This window comes from Cnephaeus nilssonii (genome assembly GCF_951640355.1).
Source record: "Cnephaeus nilssonii genome assembly, chromosome: 1".
NCBI classification, from domain to species: Eukaryota; Metazoa; Chordata; class Mammalia; order Chiroptera; family Vespertilionidae; genus Cnephaeus; species Cnephaeus nilssonii.
This window is the reverse complement of record NC_137072.1, coordinates 17,288,061-17,301,865: the sequence shown is the minus strand read 5'-3', so window position 1 is coordinate 17,301,865 and position 13,805 is coordinate 17,288,061. Positions and strand designations below refer to the sequence as shown.

The 13,805-nt window shown below is 45.1% G+C and overlaps 1 protein-coding gene and 1 pseudogene across 3 annotated transcripts in view; both read right to left on the bottom strand.

Annotated features, from left to right (window-relative positions):
- Nucleotides 1–13,805, bottom strand: part of LOC307100516 (protein adenylyltransferase SelO-like) — a 68,720-nt gene that overhangs the window by 16,593 nt on the left and 38,322 nt on the right. For both annotated transcript variants that reach the window (XM_079772982.1, XM_079772983.1), the window contains one exon: nt 1,843–1,922. In XM_079772982.1, the coding sequence (XP_079629108.1) occupies nt 1,843–1,922 (80 nt within the window). The remainder of the gene's footprint in view (nt 1–1,842; nt 1,923–13,805) is intronic.
- LOC307102980 (rho-related GTP-binding protein RhoN-like) lies at nt 7,323–9,385 on the bottom strand (annotated as a pseudogene). The gene has a single exon. The product of its transcript is annotated as a rho-related GTP-binding protein RhoN-like (transcript).

Genomic DNA, 13,805 nt, shown 5'->3' with positions numbered 1-13,805 from the left:
ATGGTGGTCTCCCTGAGTTGAGGAAACAGATCAGGGATCAGGGAGGCTGCAGTGGCTGGACTTTGTTGGCCAGTGTATCAGAGAGAAGGGCACTGCCCAGAAAAAGAGCCCAAACATCTGCATGGGGTCTCATTGAGTCTCTAGCTGCATACTGTGCCCTGAATACTTAGAATGAGATTTCAAGTAGTGGGTCAAAGAACAATTACTGAGAACAGAACAAACCACTAGGAAGCTATAGGCTAGACAGGTCCCAGCACTAACAGAGAATTGAGAGATAGTAGAGTTCTGATCCCACACAGTAATGAGACCTTTATGAACATCTGGTACAGTTAATAGAGACCCCAGAAGGGCCAGGCCTTGATATTATGGCTAAATAGCCCTAGATTAAAGGCCACCATGAGTCCATACCAACAGAGCTTAAATTCAAGTCTTGAAAGCTGATCTGCAGGCAATTTAACTGTCTTCCAGGTAAACTGCTCTTTAAAAGAAGAACAAAAAATTTAGACACTTAGCAATTACTGGGAAGAAGCAGGAAAGTGGGAATCAAAATCAGGAAATATAAATAGACTTAAAAAAACACCACAATAATGATCGAAAGCAGACAAGAATTTTAGACAGCCATTATAAATATGTTGAGGAACTTAAAGGAAAGGATGACCATAATAAGGAGATAAATAGAAGATATAGAAAAGAGCAAAGTGTGCCCTAGCTGGTTAGGCTCAGTGGATAGAGCATTGGCCTGTGGACTGAAGGGTCCCGGGTTCAATTCCAGTCAAAGGCACATGCCTGGGTTGCTGGCTTGATCCCAAGTGGGAGGCATTCAGGAGGCAGCCAATCAATGATTCTCTCTCATCATTGATGCTTCTATCTCTTCCCCTCTCCCTTTCTCTCTGAAATAAATTAAAAAATATATAAAATTAAAAAAAAAAAGAGAGCAAAGTGGAACTTCTAGAAATAAAAGATCCTATATAATAAAAGGCTAATACACAAATCGACTAAACGGTGGAACAACCAGTTGCTATGATGCGCACTGACCATCAGGGGCAGATACTCAATGCAGAAGCTGCTCCCTGGTGGTCAGAGCGCTCCCACAGGGGGAATGCCGCTCAGCCAGAAGCCCTGTCCCTCTCCCACCTCCACGGCAGCACTAAGGATGTCCAACTGATGGCCCGTGGGAGTGGGCCTAAGCCATCAATCGGACATCCCCTGAGGGCTCCCAGACTGCAAGAGGGCACAGGCCGAGCTGAGGGACACCACCCCCCCCACCCAGTGCACGAATTTTGTGCACCGGGCCTCTAGTAGCTAATACTTGAAAATAGCCCAAGTGCCCATCAGTAGATGAGTGGATAAAAAAGCTGTGGGACATTAACACAATGGAATACTATGCGGGTGTAAAAAAGAGGGATCTCTTGCCCCTTGGAACAGCATGGATGGACCTGGAACTATTATGCTAAGTGAAATAAGCCAATCTGAGAAAGACAAATATCACATGATTTCACTTATTTATGGAATCTAATGAATAAAACTAATTGAACAACAAAATAAGACTCGAAGCATGTAGGCATGGAACAGACTTACATACCTCCATGTGGGGGTGGGAGGATGAAGAGAGATAAACCAAAGAACTTACATACTTATATGCATAGCCCATGGACACAAACAATAGGGTGATGAAGACCTGGGTGGTAGGCAGGGGCTGGGCAGAGGGAGATTAAAGGGGTTTGGGGGTGGAGGAATGGGAGATATCTGTAATACTGTCAACAATAAAAAATAAAATAAAAAAGTTAAATGTGACATAGTTAAAATTAATAAAAATAAATGCAGAAAAGTCAACCACCTTACCTCTGAAAAATCATTCCTTTCTGCTTTTTGCACTGCAGACTCTGCCATCCAGTTCTTCAGCACGTATCTAGGATTAACAGCTTAAACAAGAGGGGAAAGCAGTTATTGGAACCATAAATTATTAGGTCAACATAGGTCATATGAAATTACAGCTAAAATTAGATAATACTCAATAACTTTGCTGGAAGTCTCTAATGAGAAAAATTACCAGCATTAGTCAATTTTGACTGTTTATAAACAATTAGAGTCCCAGTGCACGAAATTCGTGCATGGTATGGTCCCTGGGCCTGGCCTGAGATCAGGGCCATCTTCCCCAGCTGCTGGCAGCCGACCCCGTCCCCTGCTGCCGCCCACCCCCAGTTCCCCGTTCACCATCGGGCGATTGGAGCCTGCAGGCCGGGGGGAAAAACCAAGAGGTTGGCTGTTCCTGCCTGCTTGCCGGTCCCATACCCCGCCACAGGATGCCCTCCGTGTGTGGGGTGACTGGTGGGGCGGGGCCTTGGCCTGGCACTGCCCACGTCCGCCACCCCCCACCCCGGGTTCCATGTTCACCATCGGGCAATCAGAGCCTGCCGGCCCAGGGGAGGGACCAAGAGGTTGGCCGTTCCTGCCCACTCGCTGGCCCTGACCCCGCCGCTGGTCATCCTCTGTGTGTAGGGTGACCTGCGGGGTAGGAGCCTTGGCCTGGTGCTGCCCACATCCACCACCACCCACCCCTGGCTCCCTATTCCCCATCGAGCTATCAGAGCCTGCTGGCTGGGGGAAGGGACTGAGAGGTTGGCCAGCAGGCCCTGATCGGGTGATCAGAATTGGGGCCTGTGGGCTGGAGGCAGCTCCTATGTTGAGCATCTGCCCCCTGGTGGTCAGTGCATGTCACGGTGACAGGTTATTCTGCCATTCGGTCGATTTGCATATTACCCTTTTATTATATAGGATGTGCAGTATTTTTTACCTGATGGTACAGAAAAGACTTTCTTAGAATTATGAGCAACATTTTTTCTTTCCAGTGTTTCAGCATAAGTTGCCTATTTCACTATGTTCAGTTTGCTAAGAATTTCATAAAGCATGGAAAAGTAGTGAGTTCATCTGAATTAAGCCCTTTATTCTAAGTGGAGAGGGGTAAAGTTGCTGCTTTTAACATCTTCAATCACAGAATTAAGGTCTGACTCGGGAGGACTGCTTAGTGCTGATGCTGCCAAGAGCATACAGAAAAGGTTACCTGCAGGCAAAATTCTTTATACATTGATATTTTTATAGTAACCATGCACTTTAAAATATTAAAATGCATTGTAACAATGGCATATGTAGAAAAATTCCAGAAACTATGTCTTCATTTGAGATGAGACTTTTCCAAAATAATTTATCAACTGGGTGATATAAGGGAAGTTCTAGAGGCCTGCAGAAATTACCATTTTGTGGTTCTCATCATCAGTTTTCTGAGTGACTTGAATGAAAGGAACAAATTGCATTTCAATTTGTTTTTATTTATTTTTATTTTTAAATATATTTTTTATTGATTTCAGAAAGGAAGGGAGAGGGAAAGAGAGATAGAAACATCAATGATGAGAAAGAATCATCGATTGGCTGCCTTCTGCATGCCCCCCACGAGGGATTGTGCCCGCTACCCAGGCATGTGCCCCAACTAGGAATCCAAACATGACCTCCTTGTTCATAGGTTGATGCTCAACCACTGAGCCACTCTGGCTGGGCTCAACTTATTTTTAAAGATCTCATAAGATATGAGAGATAATTAAAAAAAAAATAAGTGTCCTGTGACTCAGCAATTCAAATTCTCTAAAAATATAGTCTATTGGGACAATTTTAAATATTAAAAATATTATTCATATTATTAAGGAAAACTAGAAACCACTTAAAATCTTAATAAGAGGGGAACGGTTAAGTAAAACATTATTATCCTTTCAAAGAAGTATAATGATGGAACCATTAAAAATGTTACATTATAAAGAATGAAGCAGCAAGAAAAGCTGCTTATTTTATTTTTAGTGAAAAAAAAGATCTTAAATTATAACCCTGTATGATTACTACTACATTTTCTCCTAATCAATATACATAGAAAAGAGAGACTAGAAGAAAATACATCAAAAAGTAAATAGTGCCTGGCCAGTATGGCTCAGTGGTTGAGTGTTGATCCATGAACCAGGAAATCATGGTTCAATTCCTGGTCAAAGCACATGCCCAGATTGTGGTTGCAGGCTCGATCCCCAGTGCCGAACATGCTAGAAGCAGGCGATCCATGCTTCTTTCTCATTATTGATATTTCTATCTCTGTCTCCCTCTCCCTTCTCTCTGAAATCAATAAAAACATAAGTGTATTTTTTAATATATTTTTATTGATTTCAGAGATGAAGGGAAAGGGAGAGAGAGAGATAGAAACATCCATGATGAGAGAGAATCATTGATCAGCTGTCTCCTGCATGCCCCCTACTGGGGATCGAACCTGCAACCAGGCATGTGCCCTTGACCAGAATCAAACTCAGGACCCTTCAGTCTGCAGGCAGGCGCTCTATTCACTGAGCCAAACCAGCTAGAGTTATATATATTTTTTAAAATAAATAGTAATTACTTTTGGGAATACAGGGATCTTTTCTATTCTTTTTACAAGTCTGCATTTTTCAAATTTTAAAGAGTTCATAGACAACTACTTTAAAGTAAAAACCCCTGTACACAAAATATATATAGGCCATCTTTAAACAAAATTAAAACTACATGCAATAAAAATTGTGGAAGCACTCAGCATAGGCTGAACACACACACACACACACACACACACACACACACACACACAAAAGGTGAACACTTCAAATTATTAAGTTCAACTAATCTCTAATGGGCTGGCAATAAAGCTGGAAAATGGTATTTTGATTTATCATCCTATCTAATAAAAGAGTAATATGCAAATTGACCAAACCTCCGCTACACCCACAAGCCATGCCTGCAAGCCACGCCCACCAGCCAATCAGAAGCGAATATGCAAATAAACCCAACCAAGATGGCTGTGGCCACAGAGAGCAGAAGGGAGGCTTGGGTTTCCCCGGCGATGGAGGAAGCCAAGCTTTCTGCCTGCCCTTGCTGGCCTAGGCTTCCACCCAAGGCTACAAAGTTTCAATTATAGAAGATACATAAATCCAAACAGAAATGGCTGCGGCCATGGAGCAAGCAGGAGGCTTGGCTCCGCTCCAGGCTACAAAGTTTCAATTGTAGAAGATAAATAAACCCCAGATACCAGGGCCTCCACTTGGGTCACCGGGGGCCGTGGCCGGCCTGCAAACCACCACAGGCCCCTCGCCCAGGCCGCCCCATCCCCCAAGGGAACCCCCACCCTGATCCGGGACACCCTTCAGGGCAAACCAGCTGGCCCCCACCCATGCACCAGGCCTCTATCCTATCTAATAAAAGAGTAATATGCAGATTGACCATCACTCCAACACACAAAATGGCTGCCCCCATGTGGTCAAAGATCCTGCCCCCATGTGGACACAAGATGGCCACCACAAGATGGCCAGCAGGGGAGGGCAGTTGGGAGGGACCAGGAATGCAAGGGAGGGCAGTTGGGGGCGATCAAGCCTGCAGGGGAGGGCAGTTAGGGGTGACCAAGCTGGCAGAGAAGGGAAGTTGGGGGTGACCGGGCCTGCAGTGGAGAGCAGTTCGGGGGGGACCAGGCCTGGAGGGGAGGGCAGTTAGGGGTGACCAGGCCTGCAGTGGAGGGCAGTTAGGGGCAAACAGGCTGGCAGGGAAGCAGTTAAGCATCAATCAGGCTGGCAGGGGAGTTGTTAGGGGGTGATCAGGCTGGCAGGCAGAAGCGGTTAGGGGCAATCAGGAAGGCAGGCAAGCAGGCAAGCAGTTGGGAGCCAGCAGTCCTGGATTGTGAGAGGGATGTCCGACTGCCCGTTTAGGCCCGATCTCACTGGGATCGAGTCTAAACGGGCAATCGGACATCCCTTGACTGGTGAGGGTGCAGGCTGGGCTGAGAGAAACCCCCTCTCTGTGCACAAATTTCATGCACCGGTCCTCTAGTCTATTTAATAAAATAAAAAGTATATAAATTAAAATAAATCTGACTCAATTATTAAGTAGTTATTAAAATAATTTAAGAAAAATTATTTGAAGTTAGCATATTCAACTTTTTCTCCTTTCTCTCTCTTTTTGATGCCCAAGAGAAGGGATAAAGTAGAAAATTTCTCTTTTATTCTACTCTACCAAAGGTTAAGTCTCCAATATGAACTTGAGGCCACTATTTACCAGGTGTACCGGTTAATAATGAAGATTTTTTTTAAATCCAAGATAACACGATAATTTTAAGAGAAACATCAAAAGTGCTTTATTCAATGTTCATCGCTAGTTACACATTTCCCCCATCTTTCAGGTAATTTGTGGATCCGTCCATATAGAACTTTTCTTGTTTTGAGGGAAACCATTCAGAGACCCAATTTTCCACTTCTTCGTACGTTTTGAAGTGCTGCTCAGAAAGTGCATGTGCCATCGATCAGAACAAATGGTAATCTGAAGGAGCAAGGTTTGGTGAATACAGCGGGTGGGTTAATAACTTCCCAGGCAAGATCTTTTAACGCATCTTTAACTGGTTTTGAAGTGTGCGATGGTGCGTCATCATGAAGCAAAATTACTTTGCCATGTCTTCTGGCACATTCTGGTTGTTTCATGATCAAAGCGTGGTTCAAATTGATTATTTGTTGTCGGTAGCGATCAGTATTAACGGTTTCACCTGGTTTTAGAAGCTCATAATACACCATACCTTCCTGATTCCACCAAACGCAGAGCGTGGTCTTCTTTCCGAAGCGATTTGGCCTTGCAGTTGATATTGATGGTTGACCTGGATGAACCCATGATTTTGTGCATTTGGGATTCTCAAAATAAATCCACTTTTCATTGCCAGTCACAATTCGATGCAAAAAGACTTTCTTTCATGCCATTGAAGCAACATTTTACTGATGACTTTCCGGCTTTCTGTTTGTCTTTCGTTCAGTTGATGTGGCACCCATTTTCCCTCCTTTAAAGTCTTTCCCATTGCTTGTACATGATTGGAAATTGTTTGCTGAGCAACGTTTAATCTTTCTGCAATTTGTTTTTGAGTTTGACACGCATCTTCATCCAATAACGCTTGTAATCGTTGGTCTTCAAACCTTTTCGGTTGACCTGAACGTTCTTTGTCTTTCACATCAAAATCATCATTTTTAAAGCATTTAAACCAGCATTCACAAGTATCTTGAGATGGAGCATGTTCACCATAAGCTTCCCGAAGTATTCAGCAGCACTTTTTTTCAAAATGAAGTAATGGATTAAAACTTCCCGCAAATGCTCTTTTTTTTGGCATGAAATTAGACATTTTTAAGCGTAAAAATATCTATGATGTTAACACCTTCAGAAAATTTGACATATGAAGTTTTGAAGCTTGTTGTCAATACAACAAAATAGCATACATATCAAATAGTATATATATCAACATATGTTTAACTCCATCTATTGAAAAAAATCCGCATTATTAACCGGTACACCTAGTAAATTTACACTGAAAGGAAAAATAAGACATTTGGGGGCTAGCATTTTGAATCTGTGCCAGTAACCTGCATTCTGACGCACACGCTTGCTTGCCAATAAACTCCATTCTTATCTGTGATGCCTGTCCTGCCTTGCAGAACCTGTTTCCTGGAATACTCCTATTTTACAGAGGCCATAAACCATGAAACATATACAACCCTCTGAGGGTGTTGGCAGCACTGGCGCCAGACAGGACTCTGAGGATAATCTCACTTCCCCCATTCCAATTCACGGAGGGCTGCAAAGCCTGAGAGAAGTCCAGAAGCCTGATCCATATTTGGGGGACAAAGGAACTAAGGGTATAAAGAGAAAGCTTCGTCCATATTCATTGCTCAGGATTTGGAGACTGACTCCCTGAGTCACGGCACTAGTGCATTTTAAAGGATCCTATTCTGACTCCTGAGTGCCCGACTGATTATTCTCCCACACCGCCTGGCAGCTTATCTATAACAACACTATCACCTTAACGCAGCAATTTTCAACCTTTTCTAACTCATGGTGCACACAAACTAATTACTAAAATTCTGCAACACACCAAAAAAAATGTTATATTATTTGCAGGTCTGACAAAAAAAAAGGTATAATTTTGATTCATTCATACCAGATGGCTATTGTTGTGTTGGCTGTTGTCATTTCTTAATTTAACAATCTAAGGAAAAAGAGGTCAGTGCCCCTTACTAAATAGTCAGGTATTGACTGCAGGTTTTATCCTCCCCTCCACCGTGACATGAGCTTTATTTGGGGACTGTTGGGGGAACAGAGAGGAGCCAGGACTGGTAGATATGGGGGAAGGGGTTTCTCAAATTGCTTTTTACTTTAGTGCAGGTTGCCTGGAGGTTGGGATGAGTGAGAATGCTGTAGAGGTGAGAGAAGAGGAAAAGGGAAGATCATGGAATGGACACTTTCTTAGGGCACAAAGCCAGGACCAGGATATTGGGACCATGGGTGGGGAGGGAAGGCACTCTTCATATACTGAGATTCAACCAAGGTCACTGCTCGATGCCAACTTCCCCAAGCCCACTGCCCCATCCCGGCTCCTGACCCAAATGCCTGCCCTGCTAGCTTCCTCACCTTCCTGTGGAGAGGAGGAGGAGGAAGATGTGGGGAATGGTGAACCTCTGCCTCTGGGTTCCTTGCCTAGGAGAATTGCTCACTCAGCCTGCCCTGAAGTCCCAGCCAGAGTCAGGAGGTCAGGAAGCCAAGTTGCAGGCAGGGAAACAATTGTGCCCTTCACCACTCCTCCTGACCCTCTGCCCCTCCCCAGCTCCTCACATGAGGCTGCAACTCATGGCTCGATCCTTGTATATCTCACCTTCACCCTTGTGTATCTTTGCCAGGTCCACCAGTCTGGCATCCTGCCAGCTGAGCGGATCGCTGCAGTACCTGGAGTGAGTCAGTATGGCGCAGCTACCTATGGGAGGCCACTGTGACCATGTGGAAGATAGCCCTGATGCTGCGCTCAGAGGACCAAGAGAAACACTCCATGCGGGACACGGCCCCTACCTGCTTGGCCGGCTCAGTACTCTGCTCATGAGTAACGGAAAAGCCACTGCTTGGACAGCTCCCTCAGTGTGTGGGCCAGGTTGGTCTGCATGCCCATTTTACAGCCAACCAGCACAACCGTGGCATCGGGGCAAAACTCCTGAGTCTCCCCTTGCCACTTCTTGGGGAGACTGGCCAGTGTCTCTGGTCATTAAGCAGATGAGTACAACGTCTGAATCAGGATAGGCCAGGGGCCAGATGTTATCACAGTAGGAGGAACCTGAAGTGCCCCACATGTTGAGCTCAATGCGGCACTTGTCTACTTAAAACTCCCAGTGTAGTTTTCAAACATGGTGGGGACATAACTCCAGGTGTAGGCATCTTTAGAGAACACCCTGACGCACTCTGAATCCCTCACCACAATCTTGCAGCAGCCGCTCTTCCCCTCCACGGTCCTGGCTACATGCCACACAATCTCCCCACTGCCTCAGCACTCCCACCCACATGCAGTCCCCTCTAGGCCAACACCAGCATCTCACAGGACACACCAAGCCCCCACCAAGGCCGGCCGGGGGTACCCCCTCTGCCTTGCCCCCAGCCCCTTAAAAATTCTTGTGTTAGAGCAAACAGGTTGAAAATCGCTGCCTTAACTGATAGCCCTTTCACCTTGATTCCCAAATGATCTGGTTTAATTTCCACTGAGGGTCCTCAGAACACAAAGGAAATGTGTCTGACTTGCAATGAGTCTAGCATTCTGTTTTTGTTATTTTCCAAAAGCAGTAAGTTTGTGTTGAGCCAGACCGTTTGGGCCAATTTATTCCCTCATGATCAGTGGCATGCCATTTGCAAAATGGTAGGTAGAAGGTCAATGGAGTAGGCCTAAGGTTGTATTCTAAAATGAGATTCAAACCCAGGATTTCAACTTAAGTTTGCCCTGAGCTCTAAATAGCTGTGTTCTAATCAGCTGACCAATGAAGACAAAGATTCTTCTGACCATGCACCACAAATTCACAACTAGGCCCTGGCTGGTGTTGCTCAGTGGTTAGAGTGTTGGCCCACACACCAAAGGATCATGGGTTTGGTTCCCAATCAGGGCATGTACCTGATTTGCAGGTTCTATTCCTGGCCCCCTATCAGGGTGTGCAGGAGGCAACCAACTCATGTGTCTCTCTCACATTGATATATCTCTTCCTTCACTTCCACACTCTCTAAAAAAATCAATGGAAAAAATATCCTCAGGTGAGGATTAACAAAAACAAAACAAAATTCATTTCTAGGCCTGAAGAAAAGCAATATTACACTGATAAGTTTTTAGAATTACAACCAACCTTGTTTTATTGCAGATGGAGTTACTTTAGGGCTTTTAAAAAATATCTCCCTAGCATAATGCTGGAACTACCTAGAGCAAGCATATCAAACTCACGGCCCGCCAGCCACGAGTTTGGCATGCTTGACCTAGAGTAACCTAACCTATTAGTGTCATCCTTATTGCACTGACATGACTCAGTTGACACTAGTAGTTCTCTATACAAGTCCTAAGTAAAGCAAGAGTATTAGGATACTCTTTCTTTGCTGTAGCCTTCCATAATTTATGAGAAGCACCTGGTAATTAAACCCCAAGATTGTTAGCTCCTCTGATTCAAATAGCCCCTCTACTCAAACTGCAAGACAACATGTTACTTTCAAGGCTACATTTTTACATACACTTCCTCCCAGCTGTTTTTATAACTCAGGGATAATTAGTAGAAAGTTCCTCCCTGCCCCCATCCCTTCAAACAAGCCTCTTTTGAACTTTTCATAACTTTTGCTCTAAAAATGTTTTGTAGGCTTTGGAAAAATACTGACAAGACACCTCCCTAGGACATCTACCCTGGACTGTTTCCTAAAGAACAAACTAAGTACAACCACCCTGATGTCTGCTCAATTTCAGCCCCCAAATCCCTCTCCCTTCCTTATTGTTTAACAACAGCCAGGACTTAAAAGGAGAGCTGCCCTTTGTTTTCTTGTTCCTGGATTAATTAGCAATGCAGAGCCCTTTCCCTTAGGGTTAAATAAAATAAACTTCCTCTCTGCATCTATCTCCTCTCTCAAATGCGAATTCTTTCACAGCCCACATCACCAGCCAAACCCTAAAAAAGAATATGTAAGGATTTAGGTTCTTCTGTCTTAACTTCTTTAATCTTGTTGGAATTCACAATGCAAAAACAACTTCTATTTTTTTCCTTTCTCCAAGCCAAGAGTCACATAGCAAACTGAAATTTACATTAATAAAAGAGAAACATGCAAATTGACTGTCACTCCACTACGCCCACCAGCCAATCAGGAGCGAGTATGCAAATTAACCCAACAAAGATGGTGCTGCTGGAGTGTCTGGGCCTGTCTGCCTGGCCAGGGGCCATGGGGGCCAAGCGGCGAGGCTGGATCCGCCGCCAGAATCGGGGGATCCAGCCTTGCTGCTCCACTGCTGCTGGAGTGTCCAGGCCTGTCAGCCTGGCCGGGGGCCGCAGGAGCCGAGCGGCAAGGCAGGATCTGCCCACTCCAGCGGCGGATGCTGCCTCGCCACTCTGCCGCTGCTGGAGTGTCCAGGCCTGTCAGCCTGGTTGGGGGCTGCGGGAGTCCAGTGGCGAGGCTGGGTCCACTGCCGTTTAAGTGGCTGGGCCTGTCAGCCCCTTCATGAGACTGGATGCTGTGTCCAGGGGGCACACGCAAATTGTCCCCTCAGGAGTTCAACTGGGAGACCAGGAGTTCGATCACTTGCTATGATGTGCGCTGACCACCAGGGGGTGGCATGGAACGAAGGAAGACCCCATCTGGCAGCCGGGAAAGGGAGGCCCCAGCCAGCAGCCAGAAGGCCCCAATCAGCCCTGATTGCTGGCCAGGCCTAGGGACCCTACCCGTGCACGAATTTCGTGCACTGGGCCTCTAGTCAATATATAAAGGTGATTTATTTTTAGAGCTATCTTTTGAACATGTATTATGACCCAGGCACTGTAACAAGATACTTTACATGCATTATTGTTCATCATTGCAACATGCTTGCAAAATATCCCAATTTTACAAAGCTAAGGGCCTTAAAACTTGGGAGAGTTAAATATCTTTCAGATTATACATCTAAAAAGTGGCAAAATGAAAAAATGCAGGAACCAAGATGGCAGCATGGGTAAATGCTGGTACTTGCCGCCTACCATAACCACATCAAAATTACAACTAAGACACAGAAAAATGATCATTCACAACAACCTGAAAGCTGGCTGAAGGGAAGTCCTACAACTAGAGAAGTAAAGAAGAAAGAACAGTCATCCCACTTCTAGGAATATATCCTAAGAAACCTCAAATACTCATCAGAAAGGATATATGCACCCCTATGTTCATAGCAGCACAATTTACAATAGCTAAGACTTGGAAACAGCCTAAGTGCCCATCAGCAGATGAGTGGATTAGAAAACTGTGGTACATTTACAAAATGAAATACTGTGGCAATAAAAAAAAAAAAGAAAAAGAACTCTTACCATTTACCACAGCATGGATGGAGCTGGAGAGTATTATGCTTAGTTAAATAAGCCAGTCAGAGTAAGGTAAGTATCATATGATCTCACTCATATGTGGAATCTAATGAACCAAATAAACTGATGATCAAAAATAGATCCAAAGTCATAGAAGCATGAACAGACTGTTGAACCTCAGAGGGAAGGCAGGAGAGGGTGAATGGGAAGAAATAAACCAATGGGGAAAACCAAGATGGCGGCATAGGTAAACACTTAAACTGCTGCCTCGCACAACAATTTCAAAACTACAACTAAAAGACAAAACGGACATCATCCAGAACCACAGGAAGGCTGGCTGAGTGGAAATTCTACAACTAGAAAAGAAAAGAAAAGCACACTGAGACTCAGAGGAGCTTCAGAAGGCAGAGGTACGGAGACGCGCATGCGGAGAGGACTGGCAACTGAGTACGCGGCTGGCTTTCTCAATCAGGAGGGAGACAAAGGCTCCCAACTGCTCTGAACAGCAGTTACAGGCAAGACTCTGGGGACCCAGACTCATACGGAGTGAAACTGGACTGTCAGGAAAGAGAAAAGCACACTGAGACTCAGAGGAGCTGCAGATGGCAGAGGTACTGAGACGCGCGCGTGGGAGAGAGCGGGCAACTGAGTACATGGCTGGCTTTCTCAAGCAGGAGGGAGACAAAAACTCCCAACAGCTCTGAACTCCAGTTCTGGGCGAGACTCTGGGGACCCAGACTCATTCGGGGAGAAACTGGACTGTCTGGCAGCAGGCGAAACTCGAGGGCGGCTTTCTCTCAGAGGTGTTTGCAGCAATTACCATGGGACACTGAGACCCAGGGGCCTCTTAAGGCAAGCCAATGCTATCTGCTCCGCCCTGAGACTCACCCCATCCAAGCTGAGCACAGAGGCTTTTGCAAGTCTTGTTTCATAAGGGTGTCTCAAGCACAGAAGTTCTCCCAGCTTAGACACAGCTGATCCTCACAGCCAATTGGCCTGGAGGTCAATTCCTCCCAGTGATACCAACAACAATCAAGACTTAAGTACAACAAAACTGTGCACACAGCCCACAAAGGGGTGCACCAAGAGTGTCCACCTCAGGTAACTGGGGAGGCTGAGCCACTGGGCCCTATAGGATACCTAGCACACAAAGCCACTCTATCTACGCAGGGAAGCAGCCAAAATGCGGAGACAAAGAAGCAGGTCACAAATGAAAGAAATGGAGGAAAGCAAACTACTGGATATAGAGTTCAAAACCACAGTTATAAGGTTTTTCAAGAATTTTCTAGAAAAGGACTATAAATTTAGCGACACCCTCGAGGATATGAAAAAGGACCAACTATAAATTAAGCATACACTGACTGAAATAAAAAATAATATACAGAGATCCAACAGCAGACTAGA